This window comes from Trachemys scripta, chromosome 8, assembly GCF_013100865.1.
Source record: "Trachemys scripta elegans isolate TJP31775 chromosome 8, CAS_Tse_1.0, whole genome shotgun sequence".
Taxonomy (NCBI): Eukaryota; Metazoa; Chordata; order Testudines; family Emydidae; genus Trachemys; species Trachemys scripta.
This window is the reverse complement of record NC_048305.1, coordinates 45,965,488-45,981,045: the sequence shown is the minus strand read 5'-3', so window position 1 is coordinate 45,981,045 and position 15,558 is coordinate 45,965,488. Positions and strand designations below refer to the sequence as shown.

General features: G+C 48.3%; 1 protein-coding gene across 2 annotated transcripts in view; it reads left to right on the top strand.

The window, feature by feature from the left end:
• Positions 1–12,880, top strand: part of FMO1 (flavin containing dimethylaniline monoxygenase 1) — an 18,499-nt gene extending 5,619 nt beyond the window's left edge. For both annotated transcript variants that reach the window (XM_034779574.1, XM_034779575.1), the window contains exons 3-9: positions 2,031–2,219; positions 3,395–3,557; positions 5,372–5,514; positions 6,367–6,566; positions 8,627–8,982; positions 11,392–11,464; positions 11,814–12,880. In XM_034779574.1, coding sequence (XP_034635465.1) covers positions 2,031–2,219; positions 3,395–3,557; positions 5,372–5,514; positions 6,367–6,566; positions 8,627–8,982; positions 11,392–11,464; positions 11,814–12,156 — 1,467 coding nt within the window. In that variant the 3' untranslated portion in view covers positions 12,157–12,880. The remainder of the gene's footprint in view (positions 1–2,030; positions 2,220–3,394; positions 3,558–5,371; positions 5,515–6,366; positions 6,567–8,626; positions 8,983–11,391; positions 11,465–11,813) is intronic.
• The last annotated feature ends 2,678 nt before the right edge of the window (positions 12,881–15,558 follow it).

The following is a 15,558-nucleotide window of genomic DNA, read 5'->3' as shown; positions in this document are numbered from 1 at the left end:
GCGCCGCTTCCCGCCGCCCCCATTGGCCTGGAGCGGCGAACCATGGCCAGTAGGAGCCACGATCAGCCAAACCTGGGATAGATAATAGGACAGAAAATATCATGTTGCCTCTATATAAATTCATGGTACGCCCACATCTTGAATACTGCATACAGACAGGGCCAGCTCTAGGCACCAGCAAAACAAGCTGGTGTTTGGGGCGGCACATTTTTAGGGGCGGCATTCTGGCGTGGGCCATGCCGCCCCTAAAAATGTGCCACGGCCGCTCTAACTCACCTCCGCTGCTGCCGCTCATGCCGCTGTTCGCCCTTCCTCCCAGGCTCTCAAACCCGTGAGGGAGGGGGAGATCCCGAGCGGCCACGGCGCGTGAAACAGCTGATTTGTGCGCCGCAGCTGCTCGGGATCTCCCCCTCCCTCCTGGGGTTGAGAGCCTGGGAGGGAGGAGAAGACCCCGAGTGGCCGCGGCTCGCGAAACAGCTGATTCGCGGGCCGCTGCTCCCCCTCCCTCCCAGGTTTGAGAGCCTGGGAGGGAGGGGGAGACCCCGAGTGGCCGCAGCGCACGCGCTGCTTCTCCCTTTCCCTCCCTCCCTCCTAGGCTTGAGAGCCTGGGGGGAGGAGGCAGGGCTGGGGATTTGGGGAAGGGGCGGAGTTGAGGCGGGGCTGGGAGTGGGGTAAGAAAAAAACGGGAAGGGGGGCGACCAAAATTGGTTTTGCTTGGGGCGGCAAAAATCCTAGAGCCAGCCCTGCATACAGATGTGGTCTCCCCATCTCAAAAAAGATATATTGAAATTGGAAAAGGTTCAGAAAAGGGCAACAAAAATGATTAGGGGGTATGGAACGGCTTCCGTATGAGGAGAGATTAATAAGACTGGGACTTTTTCAACTTGGAAAAGAGACGACTAAGGGGAGAGATGATTGAGATCTATAAAATCATGACTGGTGTAGAGAAAATAGATAAGGAAGTGCTGTTTACTGCTTCTCATAACACAACTAGGGATCACCAAATGAAATTAATAGGCAGCAGGCTGAAAACAAATAAAAAGAAGTATTTCTTCACACAGCACACAGTCAACCTGTGATGTTGCCAGAGGATGTTGTGAAGGCCAAGACCATAACAGGGTTCAAAAAAGAACTAGATAAATTCATGGAGGATTGGTCCATCAGTGGCTATTAACTAGGATTGGCAGGAATGGTGTCTGTAGCCTCTGTTTGCCAGAAGCTGGGAATGAGCGACAGGTAATGGATCACTAGATGATTATCTGTTCTGTTCATTCCTCCTGGGGCACCTGGCATTGGCCACTGTCGGAAGACAGGATACTGGGCTAGATAGACCTTTGGTCTGACTCAGTAGGGCTGTTCTTAGGTTCTTACCCTCTGTGTCCCAGAGATAGGGGAAACAGCCCTTAAGGTTGCTGTCAATGTGCCACAATAGAACATTCCTTCCCAACATCAAGGCTCAGGTGGTAGGTGCTGCAGCCACAGCGGCAGTAGGATGGCAGACACATGCATTCTGGAGGAGGCATTCTGCCCATGGAGTGGTGATGCGGGCAGAGTGCCACCATGGACACAGCTATAATAAAAGGCTGTAGAATGGTCTCCTACCAGAGTGCTAACTGGTGTGGAAGGGAAGAGGGCCCTGGTCTCAGATGACTCATCTAGCAGTGCTCCAGAGGCAGTGCTCCCTCTCGGGTGTCTAGTGCTTCCCTCTGCACTGGGCCCTTAGGGAATGCTGGTGTTGACGTCCCCCCTGCCCTCTGTGCAGCTGCACAAGGCAGAGGAAAGGGGCCCTGCTGTTGCCCCTCCATGACATTTGTGCAGAGATCAGCTGTGATTTGGCCCCAGATAAAGAGATCAGATTAATTCTGTTGTAAGTGCAACAGCCTGGGCCAAATTCTAATTCCTAATCTCGTCTGTGTCCCGCCATGAGTGGAAACCAAACGCTATGAACAAAAAGGGGTTGATAGGCATATTCTCTCCCTGGCTGCATGTGCAGAATGCATTCACTCTTCCCTGTGACGCTGTGCTGATAGGAACATGTTGAAGATGGGAGGCCCAGCCTTTACAAATCCGTGGTCAGTAACACCTGCAAGGAGATGTCGGCCTTCACAGACTTCCCGTATCCTGAGGATTTTCCAGTCTTTCTGTCCAATTCCCAAGTCCTGGAGTATCTCAGGATGTATGCCAAGCATTTTGGCCTTCTGAAGCACATCCAGTTCAAGGTGAGCTATAAAATGTAGCGGCTGGTCCACATGAGAGGATAACAGTCTACCAGATCTGCCAGCTGATGGAGTAACTTCTTCACGTAAGCAGTCTAGGCTCATGCTTTTGGCACTGAAAGTGCTGAGCTTGGGTGGTGTGAGACAAGGATCATAGGAATCATACACCTCTCCGAGGCAGGCTATTTAATATGTATAACTTGTATTGTGGTGCCTATGAGCCCCACCCAGACCAGAGGCCAGATTTCTAAAGGTATTTAGGTGCCTAAAGATGCAGAGGCATCTAATGGGATTTTTCTAAAGCATCATGGTACCTAACTCCCACTGAAATCAACAGGAGTTAGGCACTTCTGAAAACCCCACTAGTTGCCAATCTGCATCCTCAGGTGCCTAAATACCCTTGAAAATGTGGTCCAGGGCCCTGCTGTGACAGGCACTGTACAAACATAAACAAAAAGACAGTCCCTGCCCAGAGGAACTTACAATCAGAGTTGGCTGAAAAATGAAAGCCCCGCCTCACAAAAAATGTGATGACTTTAGGGAGGGGGGAAGTTCCAAACTGGGACAAAATGTCAGAAATGCAATTTTTTATTGTTGTTATGTTGCAGGAAGAGTTTTCAAGAAAAAAATCCATTTCAGAACTGAAAACTTTGCAGCTTCCCAGCTGACCATCTGGAAGACTCTTGTCAATTTCACTTGACATTAACAAGACACCTCCCCTGGGGATGTAAAAGAACTCAGCCTCCATCTCTGGCTCCCAGAGCTGTGGGGTGTGGGAGAAGCAGGGAGGCAAAGCACCTGGACTCTGCCTCTGCAGCCCTCCAGGAAAGCTTGTCTCTTTTACTGTCAAAAGGTTAAATTGATAAGAGCATTCCAGGCGGGCAGCCAGGAGGCTGTCATAAAAATTTTCCCAACAGAAAATCAGTTTTTTTCTGCAAAATGGAAACTTTCTCATGGACAATTCTGGTTTTGTGAAAGTGGCAAATTTTGACCAGCTCTACTCATGGTTTAAATAAATCTTCCCCCAGGCCAAAGTCAGGGCTGTCCCCCTCCCTATCTGGAAAATGGTCCAGCAAATTTTCCCAAGCACACATTGTCATAGACTGTTTTCTCTACTTATATTTGTTACACTCAGATCTCATGCTGATGGACGATATTTGTTTGGTTCAATGTTTCAGACCACAGTCATCAGTGTAAGGAAATGCCCAGATTTCTCTGCCACTGGCCAGTGGGCTATTGTCACGGAGTCTAATGGGAAGCAGGAGTCATCTGTCTTTGATGCTGTTATGGTTTGCATTGGCTATCTCTCTGATCCATCCCTGCCGCTGGAGTCTTTTCCTGGTACAGGATGTCTTGTGTTTACTATTAAGCATTTCTGTGTTTGGCAAGAAGACTAACAAATCCACAGATGGAAACATTTTTGTTTCCATGTTCTAATTTCCTGGATCTGGCGACTGCCGTCATATTGACATGCGTAATTAGGGAAAAGCTTTCGTTTTCCAGCTGTCCCTTTTTCAGGTCTGGCTAATTGATAGGCATGCTTCCAAGGGACAAGATTATTTCTCTTGAGAAGGCTATTCAGAGAAGCTGGCTGCACTAACAAGTCAGAAAGTGTGTTATTGGTGTAGGTTAGGGCAACAAAAAAAGCACTGGGCCAAATTTATCTGTGGTGAAAGTAGACAAAGCTTCTTTGGAGTTGCACCTGATTACAGCAGCATTTGAATTTGGCCCATAATCCCCAGACAGAAGTTGTAGGCCTTTCCCTAATCTTTCGCCACCATTTAATTTTGTTAAGTGATTCTCAAGAATGAGGAGGAAAGGTTCACAGCAGGTTTTGCTGTTTTTGTTTGTTTGTTTGTTTTTGTTTAAATAACCTGGGTTCTCCCAATTGGTGTTTAAACACAGCCGTCTCTCTGGACCACCAGGAGGAACTGGCTATTGCTCTGTGCTACCATCAGAGTTTTTAAACATTGTCTGCAGTTACATTATCTCAGATTTTCTAACCACAGAGCTCACTTTGGAGCGGGAGGAATGGACAACAAAGTTTCCAGTGGTATATTCCTAAAGGGGTTGCAGTGGGACTAGGGTCCCGTCACCAAATCATTGCTGGCATGGGTTAGAATGTCTTGTTTATTTCTGAATCAGTTGCCCTTACAAGCGTAGTTCTACAGTAGGTCTAGTGTGATTGTCCAGAAGACTGTAGTGCTGTCAGGTCTCTATTGTAGCACTTTTTTAAAGATATAGTAACCCCAGCACTGTTAGTTACACTTACATACACACACACACACACACTCAGAGCCATACAAATCACTTTAAAATATTCGGGGCCCAATCCTGTTTGCTTTATTCATTGCTGGGGGCTGAGGGATCAGGAGGTGGTAGTTCCTTCTCTCCCCTGTTCCAGTCATAGATTCCCTGATCAGAAGGGTCCATTGTGATCATTTAGCCTGACCTCCTGTATAGCACCAGCCAGAGAACTTCCCCAACATAATTCCTAGGGAAACATCCACTCTTGATTTAAAAACTGCCAGTGATGGAGACTCCACCGTGACTCTTGGTGATTCTTCTAGTTCTGGTTTCTGTGGGAGGAGGAGGAGCGGGGTGGGGACAGTTCTATCTGCTTTTTCCTCCTTGGCTCTGCTGACGACTGTGTCTGCAGCGCAAGGAGGGGAGAGCCCATCTATCACTTTTCATTGAGTCCAAGGCCAAAAGGGTCACCTAGTCTGACCTCCTGCATCATACAGGCCGTGGAACCTCTCCCAGACATTGTCTGCACCAGCCCATCACTTGAATTGGAACTAGAGCCTCCCTTTTAGAAAAGTGTCCAGTCTGCATAGGAAGATTCCAAGTATGGGAGAATCTACCGTATCCCTAAAGAAGTCACTCCATTTCTCTGACTGGGCCTTAGAAATTAGGTCCCCTCCCCTCTTCAGGAGAAAGTCTCCAAGAAAGGGCAAAGATTAAGGTTACTAGGACCATTTATCTCCTGAAAAATATAATACCAACAAGCCAAATTGTGAGGTCATTTTTTTTCTGTCCTCACTACCAAAACACACCTCCCATTAACACCAATGGACTCCAGGATATAGCCTGGAATTATAATTGACTATTATTTAAGTGATATTTGCCAGATACCCTTCCCCTCTTCCTCACAGGGATAGAGACATTTCAAGGCAAGTACTTTCACAGCCGCTATTACAAGCATCCAGATGTGTTTGAGGGGAAGAGAGTCCTTGTGATTGGCATGGGGAATTCTGGAGTGGATATCGCCATTGAGGCCAGTCGTGTAGCTAAAAAGGTACAGTTCTTCCAGCTCCTTTCAAACCTGCAGGAAGGGTGATGTTAATTTTTGTTATATGCAGCGATGGGCAGCAATGAAGCCATTTAGAAGCCACACAGACGAACTGTCAAGAGAAAGGAGCTGAGAACCTGATTCTAGAGCAGAGGTCCTTAAATTGTGGGGGTGCGGAGGAACCTTGGTGGGGGCATGGCAGGGCCTGGGCCAGCCCCCACAGTGGGTGGGGAGGAAGTGCTACCCAGCCCGTCCCTGCCCCCAGCTCTGCTCCAGTCCCATCCACAGCTGCATCCTGGGCTTCTAGCCCCACCCCCACCGCAGCCCAACTGCAGCTCAGCCCCCAGCTTCAGTCCCTGGCCTCTGCTCTGGCCCTGCTCCCGGCCCCAGACCCATCCCCAGCTGCAGCCCTACCCTCAACCCTCTTACCCCTGTCCACGTCCCCCACTCCTGAGCTGCAGGCTTGCTCCCGGACCCAGGGGGGTGCGGATGGGGGTAATCCTCAACATTTGGGGACCACTGTTCTAGAGGTTATTTCCACAGAATGGGAATATTGCTTTTTCAGAGACCCATGAGGCAAAGAAAAGTGCTACCAGACCCAACAGTCTAGTCCTTTAACATAACCCAACAGTGTCTTTATGGCATTGTGGTCTCCGAGGTTGCAGCAGTTGGACTGAGGAGTCAAAGGTGGCTTTGTCCTACCCCTACACCTCCCTCTCACAATTCTGAGAGACCTCGAAGTCTTTGCTCATTGGCTAGCTGGGTAAAGTCAGGGGACGATCCTTGTCTGGGATTAGTTTAATAAACACAAGGAAAGCAATTCACCCTCCAAAGCTTTGCTGTTCTGTTGTCTTCTAGGTGATGATCAGCACTGGCCGAGGTGCGTGGGTGATCAGTCGGGTGTTTGACAATGGTTACCCATGGGACATGGTCTTCCTAACTCGTTTCATGAATGTGATCCGGAATTCCCTCCCTGGGCCCATTACAACGTGGCTGGTTGCGCACAGGACGAGTCAGTGGTTTGACCATGCAAACTACGGCCTGATACCTAAGGACAGGTATATCCTGCGTTTCTGTTCTATGTGGTGGTATATTGGTTACTGAGTTAGAGAAGGAAGAGGAAAGTGCACCTAGCTAATGACGTACAATGTGTTAGAGGAGCAATGCAAACCCACATGTCGAGGGTTTAACTAGGGTTACCAACTTTCTAATCACACAAAACCAAACACCCCTGCCCTGCCCCTTCCCTGAGGCCCTGCCTCTGCCCCGCCCCTTCTCCAAGGCCCTGCCTCCGCTCACTCCATTCCCCCCACCCATCGCTCACTCTCCCCCACCCTCATTCACTTGCTTATTTTCACCAAGCTGGGGAAGGGGGTTGGGGTGCGGAAGGGGGATGAGGGCTCTGGGGTGGGGCCAGAAATGAGAGGTTCAGGGTGCGGGAGGGGACTCCTGGCTGGGGTAGGGGATGCAAGGGGGTGCAGGTTCCAGGAGGGAGTTTGGGTGCCAGAGGGGCTCCAAGCTGGGACACGGGGTTGGGATGCGGGAGAGGGGATGGGGCAGGTTTGAGGAGGGGACTCTGGGCTGGGGCAGGGAGTGGGGGTGCAGGAGTGGGTGTGGGGAGTGGACTCTGGTTGGTGCTGACCTCAGGGGGCTCCCCGGAAGCAGTGACATGTCCCTCGGCTCCTACGTAGAGGGGCCAGGCAGCTCTGTGCAGTGCACACTGCCTCCACGCACAAATGCCACCCCCACAGCTCCCATTGGCCACGTTTCCCAGCCAATGAGAGCTGCAGAGCCTGTACTTGGGGAAGGGCAGGGACAGCATATGGAGCCCCCGTGGCTGCGCCTCCGCCCAGGAGCTGAGGGACATGTCACCACTTCCAGGAGCCGTGCGGAGCCAGGTAGGGAGCCTGCCAGCCCCACCAACCAGATTTTTAATGGCCCGGTTAGCAGTGCTGACCGGAGCCATCAGGGTCCCTTTTCGACCGGGGTTCTGGTTGAAAACCAGACACCTGGCAACCCTAGGTGTAACATAGGAATGTATAAATCTACACCAGAAAGCAGGGTTAGGGATGTTGATCAGCTAGGTTTTCATAGGAGAGCTGAAGAAGCGGGTCTCCTGGCCTGCTCTGTATAGAGGAGGGGAACACTAGCATTGTACAGTCCCAGGCAGGGGTGCTGGAATGGGGGGGGGGGGGGGGGCCATGGCCCTCCCACTTATAGGGAGAGTAATGTGGGGGGAGGGGTGGAGAGAAGTGAGTAGGGGGGCGAGATCTTGGGGGAAGAGGTGGCATGGGAGCGGTGCCTCAGGGGGGAAGGGGAGGCACACAGGAGCATGGCCTCAGGGGGGTAGGGGTGGCATGTGGGAGGGGGTTTTGGGGGGGGAAGGGGCAGCACACAGGAGCGGGGTCTCAGGGGAGGAGGAAGGGGCAGCACAGGGGGCCAGGCCATGGTTCAGGCACCAATGGCACCCACTTTTAGGGACCTTCTGCCACTCCTGTGGCCAGGAGCTAGTCCTGCCCACTAAGCTTTCATTATGTAGAGACTCATAAAGAGTCAGGGTACATCTATACTTACCTCCGGGTCCGGCGGCAAGCAATCGATCTTCTAGGATCGATCCCGGAAGTGCTCGCCGTCGACGGCGGTACTCCTGCTCCGCGAGAGGAGTATGCGGAGTCGACAGGGGAGCCTGCCTGCTGCATCTGGACCCACGGTAAGTTCGAACTAAGGTACTTCGACTTCAGCTACGTTATTCACATAGCTGAAGTTGCTTATCTTAGTTCGAAGGGGGGGGTTAGTGTGGACCAGCCCTCAGACAGTTTTTGAAGTGCGTTTCTGCTCTGAAAAGTGACTCTGTAAAAGTACTGTGCGTAAATTGACCAGAACCTAGGGGAGGTGGCAGTGATGTTTGTGTGAATAAAGCAGGTTGCAGGAGGGGTGACTTTAATTAAAGACTTCAAGACCCTGGAGCCTCGTTTGGAGTTGGGTGGGAAACGGGACCCTGCTTTCCCATTTCTGAGTCTTCCAGGTCAGAGGTCATTCTCCAGCTCTTTGCTGAAGCACATGGGGTTGCCTTGGCTGCCCCAGCATTCTGATTGTGTTTCTGTTTGTTTCAATGCAGAGATGTGATACGGGAGCCTGTGCTGAATGATGACCTTCCAGGCTGTATCATCACTGGGAAAATCAGCATAAAACCAAGTCTGAAGGAGATCAAGGAAAACTCAGTCGTGTTTCAAAATAGCCCCACGGAGGAACCTGTTGACATCATAGTCTTTGCCACAGGATACAAGTTCTCCTTCCCTTTCCTTGAGGAATCTGTTGTCAAAGTCGAAAAGAAGCAGGCATCCCTGTACAAATATATCTTCCCCCCTCATCTGGAGAAGCCAACCCTGGCCGTCATTGGCCTCATCAAGCCATTTGGTGCAGTCATGCCAGTTGTAGAAATTCAAGCTCGCTGGGTCACACGAGTCTTTAACGGTAGGTGGAGCAGGAAGGTTAGTATGATGTGAGCACTTCCTCAAAGAAAAAGGCAATGTTTCAGACACAGGTGGTGAGCGAGTGGGTATGTCGCCCCACCGCGACACAGACCAAAAAAGGGATTCATCCAGGACTAGGAAAGGTGGTGCTCATAGACAGGTATCTAAATTGGGTTGCTCCACACTTTACCGTCTTACAACCCAGTGACATCCTTACTACATGAACAAGCGAAATACTACAAGAACCATCTTGGAAATATTGAGCTGGATCTGTCTGAACAGAATTTCGGAGCTTTGTTTTTTCCTCTAGAATACAGGTAACTCCCCTTGAAGAAGAGGGGAGTTTATTTGTATTCAGTGGCGAGAAAAGAGGGGCCCTGTGTTTGTAACAATTGGGAAGCCATGACACGAGCACTCACATCAGTTCCTTGTGGATGGTGCAGAGGCCACACTCACTATAGAGTTTCAGGAGGCCTTGTTGCCTTGAGGCACAATGCTCCCGAGAGCTCCCCCTGGGTTTGTGCAGCTCATCATAGCCCCCACCACAATGGGCCTTAAAGGCAATTCCTGACCCACTGATAGGCAACTATCTCCCTTTAGGGGCAGGAAAAATGGAATAGCTTTTGTGTTACCAGGCAGAGCTGGTAACAAACAGGATTCCCCACTGCTGCACTAAAACCAGGCAGAATCCAGCAGCTGGTTCGTCCTTGCCTCTTGGAGGGAGGCAGTTTCTCAGCACCAGAGAGAACAGTGTTACACTCAGGACCACCTGGGGCCTGATTTTGATCTCACATCCACTCATTCCATGCCACTGTTGCTCCTTTGGGGAAGCTCCTGATCTCAATTATACCAGTGTAATTTCAGAGTAAATGCCATGGACTTTAACAGGGTTACTCCAAAATCACACTGTGTGACTGAAATCATGTTCTGGTCCCTGGTTCCTACAGATGAGGATTCAAATCCCAGTCATCAGGGAAAGAGTCTCCAAAGCAGTGGCTAGACTAGACTAGAGGAGGTTGTTAGAAGGCACTAGCTAACACGTTCCAACTAACATGTTTGAGAAGTCTGGTGCAGACAAAGCCCTGGTGATACCGTAGTCTATGGCAATGGTTCTCAAGCAGGGGTACACAGATCTTCCAGGGGGTACTCAACTCATCTAAATCAGTGTTTCTCAACCCGGGGGTGCAACCTTTAGGGGGGTTATAGGACAGGTTTGGGGGGGTTGCAAGTGCAGGGCCAGCATTAGGAGGTGGCAAGCAAGGCAGTTGCTCAGGGCCCCATGCCACAAGGGGCTCCATGAAGCTCAGTTACGTGCATCAGTCTCACCATCTGGGGCTTGGGCATCAGCCCTGCCACTTGGGGCTAGGATGCCAGACAAGGCTCACAAGTGAAAAAACACACTGAAGTGTAAGTATAATATTTATTTTATAATTATATGATGAAAATGAGAAAGTGAGCAATTTTTCAGTAATAGGATGCTGTGACACTTTTGTGTTTTTATGTTTGATTTTGTCAGCAAGTAGTTTTTAAGTGAGGTGAAATTTGGGGGGTATGAACTTCCTGAAAAGGGTACAATAGTCTGGAAAAGTTGAGAGCCACTGGTCTAGGGGGAAACTGAGCTTCAGCCAGTTTATCTCTTGTAGGCCAATCAGTGTAGATTTGAACAGTAGACTTCTCAAGCATGTTCATAGATTCGAAGCGTTTAAGGCCAGAAGAGATGTTAGATGAGCCAGTCCAACCTCCTGTATAGCACAGGCCTTAAATTTCAACCCCACCCCCATATTGAGTTCAATAACTTGTGTTTGGCTAAAGCATCTCTTCCAGAAGGGCATCCAGTCTTGATCTGAAGACATCAAGAAATAAAGAATCCACCATTTCCCTTTTGTTTGTTCCAATGGTTACTCACCCTCAGTGCTAAAATATTGCCTTATATCTAATTGGAATTTGTCTGGCTTCAGCTTTCTCCCAGAAGGTTAGAGAGCACCTCTTTAAATCCTAGTCTAGACAAGGTGTAAGAGTGGGTGTGATTTGAGATGATTCATTAGAACAATTAGGCCACTTGTCCAACTAACAAGCCATGAGTTCTCTCTCCTTCGGGGACCAGGAGCCAGGGTTTCCAATCCAAGAACAAGCTCCAAATGACTCAGGCCTTGTCTACACACAAATTGGCACCAGTTTAGCTAAATGGGCACAAACACCTGTGTGGATGCTCTAATTTCCGTGGCTTATTTCAGCTTTGTTTAAATCTGCTCCTAACTGAAGTAAGCTAAATTGAAATAAGCCTGGTTTAAGCTGAAATAAGAGTGTCCACACCAGCCTTTTCATCAGTGTAACTAAATTGGTTTAAAATCCCACCTGAAGTTGAACAGGTCCACCACTTTATGACAACACTCCCTTTTCTGGTTTCTAGGCTTGTGTCAGCTGCCTCCAGTGAGCACCATGGTGGAAGAGATCAACGAGACGAAGAAAAACAAAATTCGCTGGTAAGCCATGTCACCTAATGCAAAAGACTTTGAGACAGATTTAAAAACCCCTGAACTTTGGGAGGTATCAGAATGCAGTTCCAAATTTGGCAGCTGTTCCCTATCTCTTTATAGGGGTGTCTAAAATCCAGATGTGGATTCAATTAGTCTACTATATCTAGTGTGTTTGAAGTCCATCTTTTAGCTAGCGGCTATATAATTATACAGGAAGTTTGGAATATCTATTCAAAGAAACCCACTGATGAAAAAGCAGAATAACTGCAAATGGAACTGAATTTCAATGGCATCTCCTCTGTTTTACCTATTGATCAGAATGACATCCCTCCCCCTTCTTTTCTGATTCATTAAGGTTCGGTTTGTCTTATGATGAGATCCTGAAAACTGATTGCCTCGTGTATATTGATGAACTTGCCTCCTTGATCGGCACAAAACCCAGTGTGCTGGCTCTGCTCTTCAAAGATCCAATCCTGGCCATGAAAATTTTCTTTGGTCCATGCACAGCATACCAGTACCGCCTGACTGGGCCGGGGAAGTGGGATGGAGCCAGAAATGCCATTCTGACCCAGTGGGAGCGAACAGTGAAGCCCACAAAAACACGAGTTGTAGAGGAGCCTCCAAACTTCTGTTTCAATTTGCTTAAACTAATCGGCCTTTTTGCTCTCTTCGCTGCAATTTTTCTTGGTTTCAAGTAGTCCTGGTGTGATGTACAGCCTGCGTGTATAAATCTTTTCTGGCTAGACAATATCTCTATATGGGGAGGCAGGAAAGCAATACATACAAAGGTCCTGTAAGAACAGAAGGGTTACTAAATCAAACTTTAACCAATGTCACTAAAACGTTTCTCCTCTAACTAAACTACACACCAAGATTCGTCTACCTGAGACCATTGCACAGATTTAACTAAATGTGTGATGGTAAACTGGTGCAGGCCCCTGTGTGGACACTCATTTCTTTTAAAAGTGATTTATTTAGGGCTAGCTTAAATCGGATAGGAATAGATGTCTAGGAAAGAGATGCTTTAACTCAGCCGGAAGCTGTGGGCGTGATTCAGGAATTAGTAGATGGGATTCTTTGGCCTGTGCTATGCAGGAGGTCTGGCTAGGAGACCATAATTGTCTCTTCTCCCCTAATATTGACTTTTGTCAGATAAAGGAATGGGAAATGTAAAGTCCCTGGGCTTTAATAATCAGTTGTTAAAATCGCAAGGCTCCACACCTGCAAGACGCTGAGATTCCTCAAATCTCTCTGGAGTTAGTTGGCATCAAGGGTGTTCAGCACCTGTGACGGATTGAATCACAGAAACCCCCTTGGGAACTGCCAACTGATGTGCCAAGACTACTTCTGCCCTGCTTTCCCTGCCAGTCTGGGACTCCAGCACCTTGTCTTGTTGAGCCAGACACACCAGTCTGCTCCCACACAAACCCAGGGTCTGAACCACATGCCCCAAAGCTGCAGACTTAACTGAAAGCAAGTTACAGAAGTGTTCCTGTCTTTACCATTCAGATGCCCAACTCCCAATGGGGTCTAAACCCCAAATAAATTCGTTTTACCTTGTATGAAGCTTATCCTGGGTAAACTCATAAATTGTTCGCCCTCTATAACACTGATAGAGAGATATGCACAGCTGTTTGCCCCCCCCCCCCGCCCCAGGTATTAATACAAACTCTGGGTTAATTAATAAGTAAACAGTGGTTTTATTAAATACAAAAAGTAGGATTTAAGTGGTTCCAAGTAGTAACAGACAGAACAAAATGAATTACCAAGTAAAATAAAATAAAACACGCAAATCTAAGTCTAATACACTAATAAAACTGAATACAGATAAAATCTCACCATCAGAGATGTTTCAATAAGTTTCTTTCACAGACTGGACATCTTCCTAGTCAGGGCACAATCCTTTCCCCTGGTACAGCCCTTGTTCCAGCTCAGGTGGTAGCTAGGGGATTTCTCATGATGACTCCCCCCTTTTCTCTGTTCCACCCACTTATATATCTTTTGCATAAGGCAGGAATCCTTTGTCCCTCTGGGTTCCCACCCTCTCCCCTTCTCAATGGAAAAGCACAAGGTTAAAGATGGATTCCAGTTCAGGTGACATGATCACATGTCACTGTAAGACTTCATCACCCACTTGCCAGCACACAGGTATACAGGAAGACTCACAAGTAAAACAGAGCCATCTACAGACAATTGTCCTGGTTAATAGGAGCCATCAAGATTCCAAACCACCATTAATGACCCACACTTCGCACAATTACAATAGACCCTCAGAGTTATATTTTATATTTCGAGTTTCAGATACAAGAGTGATACATTTATACAACTAGGATGACCACACTCAGATTATAAGCTTTGTAATGATACCTTACAAGAGACTTTTGCATGAAGCATATTCCAGTTACATTATATTCATACTCATCAGCATACATTCATACAATCATATAGAATGCAACATTACACACCTCACAGGGAAAAATCCTTGGCTATTTGCTTTTGAGGCCGGGCTAGTTAACCGGCAGACTCATCCATATGGCAATGATGATTGCTCCTGTCTGTGGCTGTGCTGCTCTTTCTGGAAGTCTTGGGTGCTGAAGATCATGTGCAGTTGGCTCAGTTCTGTTCCTTTATTAACAATCTCTTTAAAGTAATAAACACGTCAGCTCTTCCAGAGAGTTTGCTTTGAATTTATTGAGTTGCTTACCTTGCCAGTTCTTATGTGTGTTTGCTTTGTGTGAGAACGGATGGTCCAGGGGCTAGGCTGGGATTTGGGAAACCCAGACTCAATTCCCTCCTCTGCTTGGGTTCAAGTCCTTCCTCAGACTTCCTGTGTGACCTTGGGAAGCCTCTCTCTGCCTCAGTTCCCCATCTGTACAATGGAGATAATAACACTTCCTGGCCTCATTGGAGCTTGGGGAGGAAAATACAGGGAAGACTGTGAAGTGCTCAGATGCTACAGCAATGGATGTCATTTAAGTACCTTAGATAGATTACTACAGGGCTGTAGCATTAGCCCTTGGAACCTGTGGGTTCTTTGTTTTGTTTTGGCTGCCGTAGACAACTCCTCATAATTTAGACAAGATTGTCATTTAGGGTATGTATACCCGGAAAGGTGTCGTCATGCTTTTTGCATTGTCATAGCTATATTGATCCCAGGATATGAGAGAGACAAAGCGGGGGAGGTAGTATCTTTTATTGCACCTGCTTCTATTGGTGAAAGAGACAAGCTTTCAAGCAACACGGAGCTCTTCTCTGTGTAACTCGAAAGCGTGTCTCTATCACCACCAGAAACTGGTGCAATAAAAGATATTAGCTCACACCTACCTTGTCTTAGTGGTGCTTTAACATGTGTTAGCTCCCATAGTTGTAAGTTCTAGTGTGGACAATACATAAATGTTTGTGGCGTTGTGACCAAAAATTCAAGGGTGTACGTCCCTGAATGGCTACGCTTCAGCTGTCAAGTGGAGTGTATTTGTGGAGAGGAGCCACACCAAGTGGGAGTGACCCAGCCAGAATTCCTCTAAACCACAGTCTTTTTTCATAGGGGTGCAGTCTATAAATTTTCCTTCCTCTCACCCCCACCCTGATGCAGGTTTGCTGGCCAGTATAGATGGAGGTGGGGCCATGGGCCTGCTCTCACCCCAGCTGCAAGGGAATGAGGGCATGCACATTGTGACTTCACTTTTCCCTTCCCCCAGCCACAATCTGGCCTTAAATATTTTGCAGACCCAAGCAACCACCTGATCTGCCTGCATGGCTCAGTCGTCCTGGTTACTATGGTTAGCCATTCAGAATTAGTGCATTTTTCTTTTTTTCTTGAGAGAAAATAGGAACGCATTTGAATTTCAATGCTACACAGATGTGGGGAGGGCAGGGCCAGTGCTACCATTTAGGCCAACTAGGCGGTTGCCTAGGGCACCAAGATTTGGGGGCGCCAAAAAGTGCTTTTTTTTTTTTTTTCTTTTAACAGCGGCCGCTGCGCTGGGAGGGAGAGGGAGTCTGAGCCACTGGCAGGCAGCCCAGGGGTTCCCCTGGGTCAGCGCGCCGCCGGCAGCCCAGGGGTTCCTCTGGGTCAGAGCTGCCGCACGGATCCCCGGGCC